At 42.1% G+C, this 21,364-nt stretch overlaps 2 protein-coding genes and 1 pseudogene across 2 annotated transcripts in view; 1 reads left to right on the top strand and 2 right to left on the bottom strand.

Annotated features, from left to right (window-relative positions):
- Window positions 1–8,684, bottom strand: part of kncn (kinocilin) — a 16,970-nt gene extending 8,286 nt beyond the window's left edge. Inside the window, exons 1-3 of the mRNA XM_024434241.1 lie at window positions 8,633–8,684; window positions 3,283–3,305; window positions 3,134–3,167 (exon numbers count right to left, since the gene is read on the bottom strand). Coding sequence (XP_024290009.1) covers window positions 3,134–3,167; window positions 3,283–3,305; window positions 8,633–8,684 — 109 coding nt within the window. The remainder of the gene's footprint in view (window positions 1–3,133; window positions 3,168–3,282; window positions 3,306–8,632) is intronic.
- On the top strand, window positions 7,995–18,473 carry LOC112260539 (elongation of very long chain fatty acids protein 1). Its single transcript, XM_024435727.2, has 8 exons — window positions 7,995–8,287; window positions 15,240–15,343; window positions 15,472–15,662; window positions 15,802–15,882; window positions 16,018–16,074; window positions 16,255–16,360; window positions 16,606–16,745; window positions 16,869–18,473. The coding sequence occupies exons 2-8, from the start codon at window positions 15,283–15,285 to the stop codon at window positions 17,181–17,183; spliced, it is 951 nt and encodes a 316-aa protein (XP_024291495.1). The 5' UTR covers window positions 7,995–8,287; window positions 15,240–15,282; the 3' UTR covers window positions 17,184–18,473.
- Window positions 17,663–21,364, bottom strand: LOC112260540 (annotated as a pseudogene).

Here is a 21,364-nt window from a genome sequence, read left to right as displayed (position 1 = left end):
TTGTATAATAAAAAATACATTAGGATCGTGTAAAATAAAGTATGGCAGACGTGAAAAATGTATTACACTACATTTTTATCTCCAACTTCTGCAGCAGTTGATGCCCTCTGTTCCTCAGATATCAACAGCAAGTAGTCTAGTGCCAATTAGCCTAGGCTGAGAGAGGCCTCTTGGTGAAACAAGGCTGACTGAATCCTTCATGATAACTTCTGTGTGACAATGGGCAGGTGATGGGATCTGTCTGCTCTGTCTGTCTGTCCATCTCCACCCTTCCAGCCTGAAGGTATGCATATCTAGGGTGGGGGAAAAGATACGCAGAGAACAAATGTAAAGATTCATTAAAAATGTGCAGAAGAAGGATAATGAGCTCCATCAAATTCATATTTTGGAAACATTGTCTCAGTGAATGGTCATCTAGGACGGTCTCAATAGCAGGGGATGGACAACAATGACGAGTGGCGTGGGTTTAGAATGATTAGGCCAAGTCACTGTCAGTTTGCTTAAGCTGAAAGCAGATCAGCCCATCTCCAACACTGATGACATGCAAAAACCTTGGACATAGGTAAACCAACAACTAATAACTTACTGTATTAGGCTCTCCTTTATTAAGTAATTGGAGGTAGGGAACAACATTTTTGGGGGGGACATTGTGTGCAAGCATCAAACGTATCGCATTTGACATATATTAAACATTATATTTATAAGCCTGTTCAAGTGTTCACCATTATGCTAGCTCAATCCTTCTCACTCACAGAGCTATAGCTGATCTAGGCTCCAAATTTCCACCCTGTTAGAATTGCACCTAACAGGTTAGAAGATTCTCCAATATGTTTTCGGAAAGGCAATGCATAAAGGAATGACCCTGCTAATGATTGAAATCCTATGAAGTGGGCAACACGTGGCAAACAGCATCCGGAGAAAATGGCATCGCTTGAGATGGCAAGAATGAGATGAATGTTAGGAGAAGTACAATATTATCATAAGGAGACATATACTTGGAATATGGAGGAGTAATAGAGGGAAAGAGAGAGGGAAGGGTGAGCTTGAGTCATGTAAAAATGGTGGAGAAAAAAGGAGATGGTTTGTCGAAGAAGAATGGTAGAAAGTGTAAGCAGAGTGAGCCGTATGTCGAATCGAGGTCTGGAGGAGAAATGGAAGCGAATGAGGGCAAATTATTGGATGTGGCAGGTGTCGTGAAGTCCTCTGAGCCTGAGGCTTGCACCGATGGTCAAAATAAATATGAGTCTGTGACAGTAGGAGTGACCATTTTTGGAGAAAGTGGACCCTTGCCTTTTGGTTGATCCATTTGTTGTTTCAGGGTTGGTGAAAAGGAGTTGGGTGCTATGGAATCGGTGAGGGTAACCCGAAGTGGTCTTGTGAAAATTGTTTGTGTTTCTGCTGTTCAGAGGGAGCAGGTGCTTCACACCAAATGAATGGGGACAAGAGATGTGACTTGTTTTGCTCTCAATAAAAGGGTGCCATTGAATGCAGTGATTATTGGGGTAGCGGTAAATGTGAAAGTGGACCAAGTGAAGGGAAAGATTTGTGTTTGTGATGCTTGTCGTTTGGTACAATGCAGACAGGGTGGCATGAGTGGGGAAACAGAAGAGTCAGTTTCTGTTCTTTTGAGTTTTGATGTGGAGTCTCTGCCCGACAATGTGATGTAAGGATATTTCATTTATCCTATATGAACTCACGTGCCGAATACATTACTTTGTTACAGATGTCTGGCTTATGTGCATGTGGCAGCAGTGTATAGGAGGGAGGTTTCTAGGTGTGAGATGTGTGCAGAAAGGGCATGAGACAAAGTAATGTGTAGCATTGGGGAAAGTGGTATGTGTTAATTGTAAGGGGTGCCCATGGGGCTGGGAATCAGAAATGTCTGGTGCGAGAGAGGCAGGTTGAGGTTACAAGAGTAGAGCAGAAGGTGTCCTAGGCTGAGGCAGTGAAGAAAGTTGAGACAAATGGGTCAAGGGGGAGGGATCCTGAGAGGATTTGTGTGAGTATGGTAGTAGATCTGCATTAGTAGAGGGATAGGCCAAAGAGTGATATATCCTTCAGTAAGATGAGCTTTTTAGCGTTCATAGTGATGGTTATCCACTGTACTGCAGGGATGGAACATACGACGCAGAAAATAGAGGTTGTGGTGGCAGCTGCAGAGAAGTATTTGGGTGTACGAGATTTGAAGGGGTGTTATTAAGTGGTAGTGTCCCGTCCTTTCAGGCTGTTGGCCTGAGGTAGGACTTGATATGTTTAAATAGTGGAGTACGGTGGTGAGTTTTTAACAAGTGTAGGGGTAGATGATATGGTATTTGTTGATTTATTTGACTTTTAAGTAAAGTTCATGAGTTATACTCAAGTCTAGTAGGTGGTGGTAATGCAACTATTATTGGATGCCAACCGCCGTTAAAACTCATCGAAGAAGAAAAAGAAGAAGTAGTAAACAGCATCAGCTTCTGGTCAGAAGAGGGTTTGCATTGTGTAGGCTACACTCCATTCAATTATACAAGCGTGCAGTGACTTCGCTTGAGGGTGAGCATTTTAGTAGCGAAAAAGCGCTGGCTAATTAGTGGGTATTGGCAAGGGCTTCAGCACTGCAACCTTTATCCTCCGGTGAGTGCATGCATGCAGGAAAAAAAAGGTTTTAAACACCCACCCTTCTTTCTCCAAGAGTAAAACATGGCTACAAGATCAAGTTCATCTAAGCAGAAAGGCTATTCTATTGACTTGTATAGTAGAGAGACCTATACATTTAAGTCTTGTAATTTCCTTTTAGGTCCTTGAATATGTTGTGGCACTGGTACACAATACAGAGCAGTATGTGACTAATGACATCATGCACACACGACATGAACATATTACCAAGTAAAACCTCGGCCAAGTTCAATGCTATATTGTTTTACTGCGGCTCTCGTAGAAATTAAATTACAACCAACAGCAATTCAGAGAGTTTGGTTTGAAAAGCTGTATAGCCATGTTCTATACGTAATGGAGTCTGATTTCCTCATAAATCAAATCCAACCTGACATGTAGGCTACAACACATGAAACACAATCCAAGGATTCCAACTATGTCACTGTACTAGAAAGAAAAGTTTGGGGATGAGGTGGCTTTGCATTGTTGGGTAACTCACTTCTGATCTCACCATTAACAGACCTCCCCTTTTCCTCCAGTCCAGAAGCCCAGTGTTACGGGATTCTTCCGTCGAAGGAGAGGAGGACCAAAATGCAGCGTGGTTATTTTGAGTCATCTTTAATAAAGATAATAACAAACAATACTAACCGTGAAACCCAAACCAGCCCTATCTTGTGCAAACACAGAGACAGGAACAATCACCCACAAAACACTCAAAGAATATGGCTGCCTAAATATGGTTCCCAATCAGAGACAACGATAAACACCTGCCTCTGATTGAGAACCACTCTAGGCAACCATAGACTTACTTAGACAACTCTACTATACCACAATCCCATGACCTACAAAAACCCCAAGACAAAACACACCACATAAATAACCCATGTCACACCCTGGCCTGACCAAAATAATAAAGAAAAACACAAAATACTAAGACCAGGGCGTGACACCCAGAGTATTTAGATTGTCTGTCCTGTCTATCGGATAATTTAGCAGACGCTTACATCCAAAGCAACTTACAGAACTGTCTACATTAACCGTGAGTGACATATTCTGTATGTGGCCCATGGGGGAATCAAACCCACAGCTCTATTTTTGTCAGTACCCTGCTCTAACCACTGACATTATCGAGAGTGAATCGCTAGTCTAGTGGACATTGTCCATTCTTTAGCAATGAAGTTGGGCAATGACCCGCAGACACTTAAACAAAGAACATACCCATGGGGAATGATATTCATATTGTTGTACATGTCTTTGTGTCTACTTCACACACCTCTGCTGTGTGGGTAAATTACTGGCCCATCTAAAGGAAGAGATGGGGGAGCTTTTGTATGCTCCTTTGTGACACTGACCACCAGTTTACCATTTCAGCAATTCGCCTTGTGTACTGTTCAAACTCGAATCATGGGATTTACTTCTCAAAAGTAAATACTCATAGAAAGTATTTTGTAGGCTAGAGCAGGACCAAGAGGTTGTTTAGTTAGTTCAGCTCTTACAAGACTCACAACCTTTCACCCAGCAAACCATCCCACATCAAAGGGGAAGTTGGTATCTAGGCTAGTTAGGCCACCGTGTCTGTAGCCTGTGGTTCATTTTTCATTCATGATCTCATTTACTGTTAGTCCGAATATTTGCTATAGTCATATATATGGTTTCTGTAGAATAGAGTGTAGCTGTCAGTTGTTTTGGAAATGTACACTTGGTTTCAGTCTTGTGGTTAGGATATTGATCAAAATGTAATTCAAAAATTCAGGTGGAAGGGTTTCTGGCCTCTGCATTTGGTTTGGAACAAGTTATGCAGCTTTTAAAAATAGAAAATGCTTTTGTTTTACTCACGGGTAACATCATAGGCCTAGTATATTCTTGTTTGTATGGTAGGATGTAGGTGATTTTTAAGATGAAAACATTAAAGCCACCTAATGCTGAGATGGCAGTGAAACTTGTGTTACAATTGTTCATGAGCAGAAAGTACCCCTGTTCTCAATGGCCTATAGTGGTTGACAACTACACCCAGTGTGAGACTACAGGTCCAGTCAATCCCCCATCTATATCAATGCTGAAAAGAGGGACAAGAAAGTGATTGCCCTCTGTAAATACTGGAGATTTGGCTGAAACTTCAGTCCATAGGGAAGTGGTGTATCTGACTGAGAAAGAATGCGGGAATGAATTAATGGAAACTGTTATGTGTTGTGTGTGTGATTAACCTTGTCTGTGTTTGTTAAGGTGGAAATGTTCTTTGGTCTGTTTCAGCTCCTATCACATTTTCACTTTAGAGATGTGATGGCGTCTTCCTCCTCCCCTCACCTCATCTCACTTCATCATCCTTCTCCTCATCCTCTCGTCTCAGTCTCAAACACTGGCTCTATGCCTAAATTTGAACACAGAAACTCGGTAGGAGAAATATGCACTCAAAGCCCTCATTCCTATGATGATGTTGTTATGTCTTACAGTGCATTTCGACATAACACGATGGGACGATGAGACAACCACGCCCATTAATTTTCAGTAGAGGGAAGCAAAGTGGGCGGAGGGACCATGGGGCGACACGTGCTTGGGCGAGGGTGCGTGAACAAGGTGGACCTAAGTTGGAGAAAGCTGAACTTTATGCAAATACTCTGCAATATCACAACGTTATTGACCAATCAAAGCTCACTATAGCTTCCAGCCCCTACTGGATTGGAAGTTGATATACAGTTGAAGCCAGAAGTTTACATACACTTAGGTTGGAGTCATTAAAACTTGTTTTTCAACCACGATGCAAATTTCTTGTAAACAAACCATAGTTTTGGCAAGTCAGTTAGGACATCTACTTTGTGCATGACACAAGTAATTTTTCCAACAATTGTTTACAGACAGATTATATCACTTATAATTCACCGTATCACAATTCCAGTGGGTCAGAAGTTTACATACACTAAGTTGACTGTGCCTTTAAACAGCCTGGAAAATTCCAGAAAATTATGTCATGGCTTTAGAAGCTTCTGATAGGCTAATTGACATCATCCTAGTCAATTGGAGGTGTACCTGTAGATGTATTTCAAGGGCTACCTTCAAACTCAGTGCCTCTTTGCTTGACATCATGGGAAAATCTAAAGAAATCAAACAAGACCTCGTAAAAACAAATATGGACCTCCACAAGTCTGGTTCATCCTTGGGAGCAATTTCCAAACGACTGAAGCTACCACGTTCATCTGTACAAACAATAGTACGCAAGTATAAACACCATCGGACCACGCAGCCATCATACCGCTCAGGAAGGAGCAAAGGACCTTGTCATGCTGGAGGAAACAGGTATAAAAGTATCTATATCTACAGTAAAACGAGTCCTATATCAACATAACCTGAAAGGCCACTCAGCAAGGAAGAAGCCACTGCTCCAAAACTACCATAAAAAATACAGAATACGGTTTGCAACTGCACATGGGGACAAAGATCATACTTTTTGGAGAAAGGTCCTCTGGTCTGATGAAACAAAAATTGAACTGTATGGCCATAATGACCATCGTTATGTTTGGAGGGAAAAAGCGGGATGCTTGCAAGCCGAAGAACACCATCCCAACCATGAAGCATGGGGGTGGCAGCATCATGTTGTGGGGGTGCTTTGCTGAAGGAGGGGCTGCTGCACTTCACAAAATAGATGGCATCATGAGGCAGGAAAATTACGTGGATATATTGAAGCAACATCTCAAGACATCAGTCAGGAAGTTAAAGCTTGGTTGCAAATGGGTCTTCCAAATGGACAATGACCCCAAGCATACTTCCAAAGTTGTGGCAAAATGGCTTAAGGACCACATAGTCAAGGTATTGGAGTTGCCATCACAAAGCCCTGACCTCAATCCTGTGGGCAGAACTGAAAAAGTGTGTGTGAGCAAGGAGGCCTACAAACCTGTCTCAGTTACACCAGCTCTGTCAGGAGGAATGGGCCAAAATTCACCCAACTTATTGTGGGAAGCTTGTGGAAGGCTACCTGAAACGTTTGACCCACGTTAAACAATTAAAGGCAGTCCTACCAAATACTAATTGAATGTATGTAAACTTCTGACCCACTGGGAATGTGGTGAAAGAAATAAAAGCTGAAATAAAGCATTCTCTCTACTATTATTCTGACATTTCACATTCTTGAAATAAAGTGGTGTTCCTAACTGACCTAAGACAGGGAATTTTTACTAGGATAAAATGTCAGGAATTGTGAAACTGAGTTTAAATGTATTTGGCTAAGGTGTATGTAAACTTCCGACTTCAACTGTTTCTAGCACTACCTAGCCTGATTGCTTGCTAACACCCACATGAAAGCAACGCTAATGTAGCTATCCAAATTGTGTTATGTGGAAATGAACTGTAAGCAGCCAGGTAATCATCACGTAATGATGATGGTATATGGCCTTTTACAGAGTATCCCCCCGTGTACTTTCCCCCAGTGAAAGTCCTAAAGCACTGTGTAAACCCACACAGTTCTCAATGTCTTTTTTTATGTTCTTTTTTTGCCTGTACACTGCTCGTTTCCAGATTCTTCTCATTCCAGTCGCCCTTTAATTCCAGTGTAAGGATGAGTGAGTACATTTCAAGGCCGTTCTTCCACTACCACGCCCATCACCAGTTCTCAGTGCCTGAGGAACAGGTAGAACCAGTGCTACTGGGAGATAGTGGAACCTGTCATACTGTGGCGGTGTACAGTAAGTAGGACCCACCAGCGCAAACTCCGTGCCTGTCGCTGGGTGACGATCCCTCAGGCAGGGTAGGGACACATTAAATCCCCATTATTCCCTGTCAAATCCCCATGCCTCATAATTATTCACCTGTAGCTCTGACTCTGGGTTGACGATTGGGTTTTATGATTATGATGATCAGAATTACAATGATGAAAAGATTGATGATGATACTAATTGAAACAGGGAAATTATAGGAGCATCAGAAATGGATGTTTTCTCAAACTTCAATATCACTAACATGTACTAAAAATTCTAAGAGCAAAGTTCCTCAAATTATATTGTTGCTAGCAAATTATTCCTGAATATCAATGCTTTGCAATTTTATGTTGAGCTCCCAAGCAATGGGAAGACAGATATTTTCCAATCCTTTTACATTTTCATTAGTCATTCTTGTCACATATGGGATGTTAGTTTTTGTTACATACATGTGTGCTATGCGATGGGGGGCCATTGTTTAACAAAGAGACCATTCAAACTCTCAAGAGGTCGCTACTGGATTCTCCCTCACTTACTACCTTCAGATACACAACCTTCTCAGACGACCAATGGCCAATCCCTCTTTTTCTGCTGAACCAATCAGAGAGAGGTAGTGGTTAGGGGAGCGTGAGTCTAGAAGTTGAAACAGGGTGTGGTCCTGAAACTAGGTGTCACTAAGTAGTGTGCTTGGCCTTGAGGGTTTAAATCTGAGTTGAATGAGTCATATAGCTGTCCTCATCTCTCTCATTCTGACTTAATCTGCCCTGGCTTTATGTGGCCTATTTCTAGACTGTCAAACATTTGAGGACTTCAAGGAAGAAACAAGCACTCTTTTTTTTCAGTTAATCTCTCTTTGACTCTTCTGTTTTGCTGGGCCTGGATCATTGTGAGCTCAGTGGTTGTGACTCTCTTGTATATGTGCCTGAAGGACTGACGATTTGGGGAGAGTACTGAGGACAACTCGGCAGGTGAGTCTTGTGTTACCAGTGATGCTCAGTGTTATACTCCAACACTGCTGTCTATTTACTTTACTTCAAGATTTTTACTCTTATAACACATACCCAAACTGTCAGGGCAGGTTTTCCTTTTACCTGTAGGTCTTGTATTGAGACCCTTGGTGGATATGATGACACTGGATATGATGACACTTTTACCTGTAGGTCTTGTATTGAGACCCTTGGTGGATATGATGACACTGTCCCATCTTTGTCATGTGTGCAATTGGTTTTATTGCATTGTATGGAAATGACAAATAGTAGTGTCCCACATTCATTCCCTCTCTCGCTCTCTCTGTCCTTAGTTTGCCGGCTCACCTCCATCCCATTCCATCTTCCTGTCATTTTTCTCAATCAACTCCTCATCCATTCCTATCTAGTGACCTCATACCACATACTGGCTGTTCAAACCAGTTCACCTTTCTGCCTCTGCCTCACCTGTTTGACTGTCTATGTTAGTCATTGAGAGAACACTTCATTGTCTAAGGAGTAGCTAAGGAAATGTTAAATACTGCTGAACAAGCACTTTGTAAAACTACTGCCATCTTGTATTAGCAGCTATATATCATTTTAAAAAACATTACATTTCACAAGACATTAAGGGTGTGCCCTTTTGTACATGTGTGTGTATAGTGCGTATGTTATCGTGTGTATGCGTGTCTGTCTCTTCAGACCCTGCTGTGTGCTAGTAGTAGTTTAAACAGACCGCTCGGTGCAATCAATATGTTGATACTTCTGTAGTGATGGAGTCAATCTCTCCTCTACTTTGAGCCAGGAGAGATTGACATGCATCTTTATTAATGTTCGCTCTACATCTAAGGGCCAGCCGTGCAGTCCTGTTCTTGGCCAATTGTAAGTCCCTCTTTGTGGCACATGACCACATGACTGAACAGTAGTCCAGGTGCCACAAAACTAGGGCCTGTAGGACCTGCCTTGTTTATCGCATTCTTAAGCAGGCAGAGCAGAGCTTTATTATGGACAGACCTCTCCCCATCTTAGCTACTGTGGCATCAATATGTTTTGACCATGACCGTTTACAATCCAGGCTTTCCCCAAGCAGTTTAGTCTCCTCAACTTGCTCAATATCCACATTATTCATAAGGTTTTGTTTGGGTTTTAGTGAATTATTTGACCCAAATACAATGCTTTTAGTTTTAGAAATATTTAGTACTAACTTGTTTCTTGACACCCATTCTGAAACTGACTGCAGCTATTTAAGTGTTGCAGTGATTTCACTTGCTGTGGTATCTGACGTGTATAATGTTAAGTCATCAGCATACATAGCGATCAGGCTTTCTCAGTGGTAGGTCATTAGTAAAGATTGAAAAAGGTAAGGGGCCTAGACCGCTGCCCTGGGGAATGCCTGACTCTACCTAGATTATGTTGGAGAGGCTTCCATTAAAGAACACCCTTGGTGTTCTGTTAGATGGGTAACTCTCGATCCGCAATATAGCAGAAGTTTTCCCAGCAGCAGATTATGATCAACAATGTCAGCCACTGAAGTCTAACAAAACAGCTCCCACCTTTTTTATTATCAATTTATTGTAGCCAATCATCTGTAATTTGTGTAAGTGCCGTACATGTGGAATGCCCTTCGTATAATCGTTCAGAAAATGTGTTGTATTTAAAAATAAAAAAAATACCTGTGAAATGGCGTATCTGAACAAACACCATTTTTTTCACCCCCAAAGGTTTACTAAGGGTTGGAAACAGGCTGATTAGTTCGCTGTTTGAGCTACTAAAGGGGGACTTACTATTCTTGGGTAGTGGAATGACTTTAGCTTCCCTCCAGGCCTGAGGGCACACACTTTCTTAGATTGAAGAGATGTCAAATAGGACTGGCAATACCATCCTCAGTAATTTTCCATCCAAGTTGTCAGACCCCGGTGGCTTGTCATTATTGATAGACCAAACCATTTTCACCTCTTCCACACTCACATTTTAGAATACAAAATTATAATGCTTGTCTTTCGTTATTTGGTCAGTTATGCATGGATGTGCCAGACTTGTTTGCCATTCATTTTGCCTCATCCCTCTCAACCATAAAATGTTTAAATTCCTCAATCCACTGGGATTTCTAAGTTTAGTCATTTTCTTAGTGGGTGCATGCTTATTAGTAACTGAAATTATTCATTTCATAAACGTGTCCAGTGTAGTGTTTGGTTGCTCCTCATTACACACCCCAGACCAGTAAATATGCTTTACATCTTCAGCATAGAACTTCTTGTATGACCTCTTATACACTATATTAGGACCAGACTCTGGTTTTTCTAGATATGGCTACTATATTATTATCTATACATCCTATGGATTTGGATACTGCTTTAGAGCATATTTCTGCAGCATTAGTAAAGATGTGATCAATACATCCCTATGCTGTTTGTAAATACACTGGTAGGTTCACTGGTAGGTTCACTGATAACCTGAACCAGGTTGCAGGCACTGGTTACAGTATGAAGCTTTTTGGGGTGGGCAGCTTGACAGCTAGTCAATATTTAGGTTGATATTACATACATTATCAAGCATTTCACACATTATCCAGATACTGACAATTAGCACTTGGTGTATAGCAACTACCTACAAGAATGGGCTTTAGGTGAGGCAGGTGAACCTGTAGGCATATTACTTCAACAGCATTTGACATGAGATCTTCTCTAAGCTTTACAGGAATATGACTGAACATAAACGGCAACACCTCCTAAATCAAATCAAATCAAATCCAATTTTATTTGTCACATACACATGGTTAGCAGATGTTAATGCGAGTGTAGCGAAATGCTTGTGCTTCTAGTTCCGACAATGCAGTAATAACCAACAAGTAATCTAACTAACAATTCCAAAACTACTGTCTTATACACAGTGTAAGGGGATAAAGAATATATACATAAGGATATATGAATGAGTGATGGTACAGAGCAGCATAGGCAAGATACAGTAGATGGTATCGAGTACAGTATATACATATGAGATGAGTATGTAAACAAAGTGGCATAGTTAAAGTGGCTAGTGATACATGTATTACATAAGGATGCAGTCGATGATATAGAGTACAGTATATACGTATGCATATGAGATGAATAATGTAGGGTAAGTAACATTATATAAGGTAGCATTGTTTAAAGTGGCTAGTGATATATTTACATAATTTCCCATCAATTCCCATTATTAAAGTGGCTGGAGTTGAGTCAGTGTCAGTGTGTTGGCAGCAGCCACTCAATGTTAGTGGTGGCTGTTTAACAGTCTGATGGCCTTGAGATAGAAGCTGTTTTTCAGTCTCTCGGTCCCAGCTTTGATGCACCTGTACTGACCTCGCCTTCTGGATGATAGCGGGGTGAACAGGCAGTGGCTCGGGTGGTTGATGTCCTTGATGATCTTTATGGCCTTCCTGTAACATCGGGTGGTGTAGGTGTCCTGGAGGGCAGGTAGTTTGCCCCCGGTGATGCGTTGTGCAGACCTCACTACCCTCTGGAGAGCCTTACGGTTGAGGGCGGAGCAGTTGCCGTACCAGGCGGTGATACAGCCCGCCAGGATGCTCTCGATTGTGCATCTGTAGAAGTTTGTGAGAGTTGTCTTGCATTAGGAGGAACCCAGAGCCAACCATTGGCATTCCTGCCTCTTCTGAAGATGTTGAAACCATGTATTGCTACCACTGTATCATCAAAGGTATTATAGTATTTGAGTTCAGAGATAGTCAGTATATGAATGTTATGTTACTCGATTTCATGAACATTGTTACTAACGTAGGCTACATATGTTAATATGGGCAATTTTTTTCTCACTTTTCTGGGATTCTTGACAGCTCAACGACAACATGGTGGGGATGATTTGAGCAAGGCTTGGGTCACTGATAAATCATTGTGTCTGTTTGTGAGAATATGATTTTATTAGTTAAGTGGATAGATTGATTTTAGTTTGACTCTATGCTAAAGCCTATATAGTAGATGTATTATACAGTGCATTCAGAAAGTATTCAGACCCCTTTAATTTTTCCACATTTTGTTACGTTACAGCCTTATTCTGAAATTGATTAAACTGTTTTATATACACTGCTCAAAAAAATAAAGGGAACACTAAAATAACACATCCTAGATCTGAATGAATTAAATATTCATATTAAATACTTTTTTATTTACATAGTTGAATCTGCTGACAACAAACACACACAATTATCAATGGAAATCAAATTTATCAACCCATGGAGGTCTGGATTTGGAGTCGCACTCAAAATTAAAGTGGAAAACCACACTACAGGCTGGTCCAACTTCGATGTAATGTCCTTAAAACAAGTCAAAATGAGGCTCAGTAGTGTGTGGCCTCCACGTGCCTGTATGACCTCCCTACAACGCCTGGGCATGCTCCTGATGAGGTGGCGGATGGTCTCCTGAGGGATCTCCTCCCAGACCTGGACTAAAGCATCCGCCAACTCCTGGATAGTCTGTGGTGCAACGTGGCGTTGGTGGATGGAGCGAGACATGATGTCCCAGATGTGCTCAATTGGATTCAGGTCTGGGGAACGGGCGGGCCAGTCCATAGCATCAATGCCTTCCTCTTGCAGGAACTGCTGACACACTCCAGCCACATGAGGTCTAGCATTGTCTTGCATTAGGAGGAACCCAGAGCCAACCGCACCAGCATATGGTCTCACAAGGGGTCTGAGGATCTCATCTCGGTACCTAATGGCAGTCAGGCTACCTCTGGCGAGCACATGGAGGGCTGTGCGGCCCCCCCAAAGAAATGCCACCCCACACCATGACTGACCCACCGCCAAACCGGCCATGCTGGAGGATGTTGCAGGCAGCAGAACGTTCTCCAAGGCGTCTCCAGACTCTGTCACGTCTGTCATGTGCTCAGTCTGAACCTGCTTTCATCTGTGAAGGGCACAGGGCGCCAGTGGCGAATTTGCCAATCTTGGTGTTCTCTGGCAAATGCCAAACATCCTGCATGGTGTTGGGCTGTAAGCACAACCACCACCTGTGGACGTCGGGCCCTCATGCCACCCTCATGGAGTCTGTTTCTGACCGTTTGAGCAGACACATGCACATTTGTGGCCTGCTGGAGGTCATTTTGCAGGGCTCTGGCAGTGCTCCTCCTGCTCCTCCTTGCACAAATGCGGAGGTAGCGGTCCTGTTGCTGGGTTGTTGCCCTCCTACGGCCTCCTCCACGTCTCCTGATGAACTGGCCTGTCTCCTGGTAGCGCCTCCATGCCCTGGACACTACGCTGACAGACACAGCAAACCAGTGTTTATACTGCTCAAAAAAATAAAGTGAACACTTAAACAAGTCAATCACTCCAAGTCAATCACACTTCTGTGAAATCAAACTGTCCACTCAGGAAGCAACACTGATTGACAATACATTTCACATGCTGTTGTGCAAATGGAATAGACAACAGGTGGAAATTATAGGCAATTAGCAAGACACCCCCAATAAAGGAATGGTTCTGCAGGTGGTGACCACAGACCACTTCTCAGTTCCTATGTTTTGGCTAATGTTTTGGTCACTTTTGAATGCTGGCGGTGCTTTCACTCTAGTGGTAGCCTGACACGGAGTCTACAACCAGGAGTCGCCTCTTCACTGTTGACGTTGAGACTGGTGTTTTGTGGGTACTATTTAATGACGCTGCCAGTTGAGGACTTGTGAGGTGTCTTTCTAAAACTAGACACTAATGTACTTGTCCTCTTGCCCAGTTGTGCACCGGGGCCTCCCACTCTTTCTGTTCTGGTTAGAGCCAGTTTGCTCTGTTCTGTGAAGGGCGTAATACACAGCATTGTACCAGATCTTCAGTTTCTTGGCAATTTCTAGCATGGAAAAGCCTTAATTTCTCAGAACAAGAATAGACTGACGAATTTCAGAAGGAAGTTCTTTGTTTCTGCCCATTTTGAGCCTGTAATCGAACCCACAAATGCTGATACTCAACTTGTCTAAAGAAGGCCAGTTTTATTGCTTCAAGCAGGACAACCGTTTTTAGCTGTGCTAACATAATTGCAACAGGGTTTTCTAATGATCATTAGCCTTTTTAAAAATGATAAACTAGGATTAGCAATCACATCGTGCCAGTGGAACACAGGAGTGATGGTTGCTGATGCTGAATGGGCCTCTGTACGCCTATGTAGATATTCCATTCAAAATCTGCCGTTTCCAGCTACAATAGTCTTTTACAACATTCACAATGTCCACACTGTATTTCTGATCAATTTGATGTTATTTTAATGGACAAAAAAATTGATTTCTTTCAAAAATAAGGCCCTTTCTAAGTGACCCCAAACCTTTGAATGGTAGTATATTGGAAATAGTATTTGAACCCAAGTCTGATTTTATATCCATGGCTAATAGTTGAATATAACACTTGGCTATTATATAAAAGTGAAAGTAATATTACAAAGGCTACCTATGAATATTCCCAGTAGGATCTATTTGACATTGACTGACATACAGTACATGGCCAAATGGACTAAAGTGCCCTCTGCAACTGTTTTTATTGTCGTGAAGCTTTTGTTTGTCTATCAATATCCCCTTATACTACCTACCGCAATGTGTCCTGGAGCAAGGCACTTTACCCCTAAGTGCACCAGGGAAACTGCTCTGCCGCAGCCCCTGTGCTGCTTCCAGCCTGTGATGTGTCATGTTGGGTACTACGGTGACAACAATAAGAAAGTATATCTGTGCAAATGACCAATAAAGCAAGTGTTGTATTGTTTTATTATCAGTCCGTCATCAAAGCAGAGCCTCGTGTTCAGGTATATGATGGGCCTGTGCAGCTGCCTGATTGTTTAGTGTGGGAGGCCGTGTGGCAGTGCTTTGTCATCATCTTATGTCTCTATAGGTCTCAGTACACATTATTGCATCCCCTGTAGGCATAACCTGCCATTATCACCACCAAATGGGTTTTTTTCAAGCTAATTGTATTTTTGTCTGTATATTTCAGGTTTTTTTGATTGACTGAATAAAGGAGAAAAGAGGCCATCAAGATGCTGCGAGAAGTGGGATCCAATATTATGGTGTTTTATGAGTATGTATTGCAGAGAACGGGTGAGTGCTTTCGCATGAGTTTTTATTTTAAATTTTCATCAATTTGGTGATTTGCAGTTTGTACCATACTGTTGGTGTAACCTGTATTGTGGTCTCAAATATTGAATTGCTTGATTTCTTGTCCTCAGACCACCGGTTGTTGCCCTACCCGTTGATGCGGACCCCCTTCCAGATGACCAGCATCCTGATGGGCTATGTGTTCTTCTCGCTGTACGCAGGGCCTCTGTTGATGGCCAACCGCAAGCCATATAACCTCAAAACAGCCATGATCATCTATAACTTCAGCATGGTGTCCCTAAACGCCTTCCTAGTCTATGAGGTGAGCAAAGCATTTAGTTATTCAGGAGAATGAAACTTCTTCAAAGAGCCTTGTTGTGAAGACATACCATACTGTAGTAAGACTTTTCCCAGCGTTTATGAATTGATGTGACTGCGAGTTCTGTGCTTTGCCTTTGCAGTTCCTGATGTCAGGATGGGGAACCACTTTTACCTGGAGATGTGACCTGTGTGACTACTCAAGCAATCCACGGGCTCTAAGGGTATATATCTTGTTTTTTTGAGAGAATCTGAATTGCATCTCCATGAAATGTGTTTTACTTTACATTCAAATATGCATATGTGATTTTTATTCTGTGCTATTTATTGTCTCTACTTTTTTTTTCTCCTTTTGTCAGATGGTTCAAGTGGCCTGGTGGTTTTTGTTCTCTAAATTCACTGAGCTTCTGGACACCGTAAGAGCGATTTCTCTATCAGAACATTGTTTGTGAATAAAATGTTTGATGCTAGCTTAAATCATTTAGATTTTGTACATATTCTGACTGCATCTTTCTCCGACACCCTTAGTAAAATACAAATGGAGATTTCTGAACAATGTTTGCTTTAAGTAACTTGAGCTCTTGTCTGAATTTCAGTTTTTCTTTGTGTTGCGTAAGAAACACAGCCAGATCACATTTCTACATGTCTTCCATCACTCCTTCATGCCCTTCACGTGGTGGTGGGGAATTACCATTGCTCCTGGTAAGCTTGACCTCTGACCTCATCCCAATGCAGTGTGCTTACAGCTGGTCATGTAACCTGTTTTTAACATTAACTTTTGGGGGGGTTGTTTAAATCTTTATCACAATGAATCTTCTGCAATTTTACAAGGGAATAAGAACACTAAACAAAATCCATTTAGTAACATATTTATTTTGTTATCCCCCTGTGATTTTAAGATTTACTCTCAGATTATGTTTGTTTTAATACTCTTTGTGAACCTCCAGCAGGGGGAATGAGCTCGTTCCATGCCATGGTCAACTGCTGTGTCCACGTCATCATGTACACCTACTACGGCCTGTCCGCTGCCGGACCTCGCTTCCAAAAATACCTCTGGTGGAAGAAGTACATGACCGCAATCCAGCTGGTGGGTGTTATTTCTTAATGATGTACTATTGGAAGAAAGTATGTTAAAGGGGAGCATTTGTGGATAGCTGTGAATTGGTGACTCCTGTGCAAACTTCACATCAAAATGTTCTTCCTTCTATAGATCCAGTTTGTGCTGATCTCACTTCACATCTCTCAGTACTACTTCATGGAGAAGTGTGACTTTCAGGTGCCCATGTTCATTCACCTTATCTGGATGTACGGCACCTTCTTCTTCCTACTATTCTCCAACTTCTGGATTCAGGCCTACGTGAAGGGGAAACGGTTGCCTACGGCAACTATGGAGAAGCTAAAGCAGAATGCCGTTATTAACGGCGACGTTACAGTGGTCATCAACAGCAAGCCACTGGAGAATAGCAACGGGACAGCACATCGTGGCAACGGCCATAACCAACTAGGCAAAGTGAAGGAAGTCTAGTTTCGTCCTTTTGGAAGGGGGGGAAACAACTGTCTGAAGGAGCCTGAAATGCCAAAGATTCCAAAAAAGTATACTCTTAGCTACTGATCACTTTATATTTATCTGCAGTTCGTGGAATATGAATGGCGTTATGGACTTGGCAGTTATTCCCTCCTTGCCACACTTTTAAATTGTGGGTAGTTGAGGGAACATGGTGTGTTTTAACTGTACGTCACTAATACCTCAAACCCGGGCTTGAAATGGACTCTTCTGGTTTGACTGGAACACACTTGTAAATACAGTTACTTTCAAAGAGGTGGTGTTTGTCACTGACCAACTCAGTCATTACTTTGAGGCACAAGACAGCAGCATTCTTGATAAGGGTCCTCCAGGTCAGGCCTCACCTGTTGCTTTCCAGCATAGGGTAATCGGAGTGGATGTCTGGTAAATTGCATTCATTGTTTGACATGGAACATTACTCATACCTGAATTTGTCTGCAATAGCTATTGGAGAAGTTCTAGGAACTGTGCTGAGTCAGCAACATGCCCAATATTATGCACTCTAGAAAATAATGAAAAGGGTTTTGAACTCAACTGACTTGCCTAGTTAAAGGTTACAAATAACATTGAGTGCCCTAACAGTATTTGCAATAACACTAGTTATTAATCATTATCAAGTGGCAGCAAAATATTCAAAGGCAAGAAAATATTTTTCAATTAATAAAAAAAGTACACAATTCAGAGGCGATCCATAACTTAAAACAATACAGAAGTCCATTATCGGATAGCTGTGTGTATAATGCTGCTAGTGGACTTCATCTCTTTTGCCTTCTTTTTGACTGGATCCAGCGCAAAGCTCTTCCAGAACCGGACAATTTCATCACCAGCTACAGTGGCAATAGTCGAGCAGTCTGTCCTCATGACCTGGGGTGAATAAAAACAGTTTAAAGTTTGTTTTAAACTTTCAACACCTGAATAAATCCAAGGTTAGTTTGAAATGTGTGCTCTGAGACCATCTGCAAGAGACACAGCCCAAACACGGACTTCCCCACAATTCCCAACCAATGCAGCTCTGGTACTAGTCCTCAATTTGAATGGGTTGATAGTTGGAGCAATTGCTTGAGCTGCACTGAGACTTTGAGAAGTATGATGGACTACGATAGACTTACAGCGTCAGACAATGCTCTTTGTCAACTGACATTAATGACAACTGCACAGAGCCATTAAGTTTACACAGTGAATGAATAGCAGTTTCAGACAAGCATTGCCAGAACATCTGCATGTGACCAATAAAATTTGATTTGACACTTACCATTGAGCTCTGCCACTTCAGTCAAGGAGGGGTACTACCAGATGACTACGTTGTTGTGGGAATATCCGAGGCTGGAGACAATTCCTTGTAGTTTGGCGCAAACATCAAAGAGGAGATCTGTAAGGCAGATTAGAACACTAGTTAACTTCAGCTCATACGGCATAGCAGTTATGGAAAGTAAAACTTCAAAAATGGCTGGTATGCAAATACACTTGCTGCTTTGACTGAGCAAGGCCCTGGAGGTAATAACAAGGTACATTTTGTTAGAGTTCAAGGTGGGTGCAGTTACCGGAGACCATTGATGCAGGAGCCACAGTTGACGTTCCAGATACGGATGTGGCAGTCTCTGGTGCCACCTCCAGAAGCAAGAATGTTGTGTTCCCAAGGGCACCAGGCCAAAGCCTAAAACATTTTTGTAAGAGAAATTAGTGTGCAGCAAAGTGTCATGTAATAAAAACATAGTAGTTTCAAATTTCACAGCAAGATATTTTTAAGTTCAAAATGTGTTCACCTTGACTGCTCCTTGGTGCTCACTGAAGCAGTGGACAGAACTGCTGCCTTGGCCACTACCATCCTGCACACCTGACCACACATACACTAGGTTGTCGTTGCCTCCAGAGGCCAGGTATCTTCCGTCGGGGGACCACTTCAGCCCACACACATCCTGAGAGTGCCCAGACAGGGCGAGGTGGTCGGCTATCCTCACATGGTGGTGGATGTGATCTGATCTGGAGCCTCTTGAAAAAACAAAGCATAAAATGTTTAAACACTGCTCTTTTTGCTCAGTTGACAAATGAAGTGATCAGATTAGTCAAAAGATGAATAATTGGGAAAAAGATTAGAATTGAGCTGCCTGTTTAGACAGAATAGAACATCTTGAGCATAAGTATCACAAAAGATCCTGGCAGGACAGAGACTTGACTATTCCAAATTTGACATTCAAGACATGATTCTTTACCTGGAGAGAATATAATCGTTCCAACTCAGGCTGGTAACTCTGGCAGTGTGGCTGGCCATGCTGCGTAGACACTTCTGGTTCTCCACATCCCACAACTACGGTAAGTCAAATTCAGGTGAAATATTAAAAACAGAAAGCATCAAATTATTCTCCCCAACACCATAACATTGCAATGAAGCCAAATATTTAGATGAGTACTGGGTGTTCACTTCAGACATTTACATGAACTTTGCAGATGGAGCGCGAGGAGGACTATGTCACCCTGGGCTGCGTCCCACAGGTAAAATGTTGTTAAGGGCAACCACTAAAAGGTTCCGACTGCTCCAGTCCAGTAGGTTCAAATCTGTGGGAAGAGAAAGGGAAATAAATTGTTAAGTCAGTTAAAGAACACTCCTGCCACCACAACTAATTTAATTAAGTCGATAGAGTAGAGATGAAAGGGCCAGATCCCAATTTGAGATAGTTGCTTTAATCACTTTCTGCAAATTTCCCACTGAAATCTATGTGTTATTTACATTAACAGCAGGCCCATGTTTCACTCACAGCTAGGACTACTCTCCAGGTAGGTAGGTTACTGGCCATTTACTGTGCTGGCAGGAGCTTTAAGATATACCTCTAGGAAAAGTCCTTCTGTACCTTCTCAACAGACAGGTTTTTAGACATTTGTGGTGATGTGTTGGCAGGAGACACAGAAATCATTTCAGAGTTCAGAAGCTTCTAAGAAACTGTCGGACACAGATGATATGCATCTGGTCTTTTTGGGACAGACTGGGATAGGAACTTGACTGGAGAGGACTTTCAGGTTGTTCTGGTAACCTGCAAAGAAAAAGAATGGAACATTAGATTTTGATATCAATAATCAACTGACAAGTCACACCATCATTACCAGTGGTAGGCCTACCTTCTGGAGCATTCAAGGGTTTTCCTCCCAGATGCAAGATCTTTGCCTCACCAATGTCATATCCATTGAGTGACAGACCAAGCCTTCTGGTTCTCCTACAAAGACAGATGTGCAGCTGTTGACTTACAATGCATTAACAAAATGTGCTGATGTGCAATGTTAAAGAGCCTCACTGATGTTGCTGTGGAGGGGTTTGTGGCCATAGGCTCATTTTCCTTTGAAAGCAGGAAGCTTCCCAAGTCCATCTGTTTGTTATTCCTAGTGGGAATGAAACGGTCCCCACTGGCCTTTAAAGTTGTGCACTTACCATTTTTACCTAAGAAAGAGAGAAGGGGCAAATTAGTGGAACCATTGGTGAAACCACTGACAGCCAACAGTGCCACACCCATAGACAGCTGAAAGACAGTAAACAGAAGCAAATGCAGTAGAGCAAAGGTGAAAAGCATAATAGTTAGCTACCTGCTAAAGAGCGCTGGTGTTGGCACTGTTGGTAGACATGGACGAAATGGCTTTCCTTTGCCTCCTCGCCATGGGCGCGTTTGTGATTGGCATATCAAGCTTCAGAATGCTATGAATGCCATTCTCGAATCCATATTGGGCCATGTTCGAATCTGCCTTTCGGACTCCCTGCAGGGTACAATAATAAATCCACTTTTTTTTAAAACTATACTAACAAAAACGTATATAGTTACTTTGCTAAATAAAACGCACATGTAGCTAATCTTTGCCAACTCAATTCACTGACGTTAGTTCTAATGTTAATTCAAATTAAACGGATAACGTTAACTGGCTAACGTTAGCGACCTGGCAAATTTGCTGCCTTTCCCCGTCATTTAGTATTTACATTCCATTCAACAAAACATTCAATGTTGGTGTTAACAAACGTGTGCTACGCTACTTAATCCGACTTAATTCCACATGTTTTTATTGAGAAAATGTACTTTAGCATCCCAAACTTTACCGATGCGTGTTTCTTTCTGCAGCAGGTCAAATTCAACATTTCAAAATAACCATGACGACACTTCTTTAAA

Source organism: Oncorhynchus tshawytscha, linkage group LG10, assembly GCF_018296145.1.
Source record: "Oncorhynchus tshawytscha isolate Ot180627B linkage group LG10, Otsh_v2.0, whole genome shotgun sequence".
NCBI lineage: Eukaryota > Metazoa > Chordata > Actinopteri > Salmoniformes > Salmonidae > Oncorhynchus > Oncorhynchus tshawytscha.
This window is presented reverse-complemented; position numbering and strand designations above follow the sequence as displayed.

Coding starts and splice junctions, on each gene's coding strand:
- LOC112260539 (XM_024435727.2), top strand. CDS start 15,283: ATGCTGCGAGAAGTGGGATCCAATATTATGGTGTTTTATGAGTATGTA. Junction 15,883..16,017: donor GCAATCCACGGGCTCTAAGG/GTATATATCTTG, acceptor TCCTTTTGTCAG/ATGGTTCAAGTGGCCTGGTG. Junction 16,075..16,254: donor TCACTGAGCTTCTGGACACC/GTAAGAGCGATT, acceptor TCTGAATTTCAG/TTTTTCTTTGTGTTGCGTAA.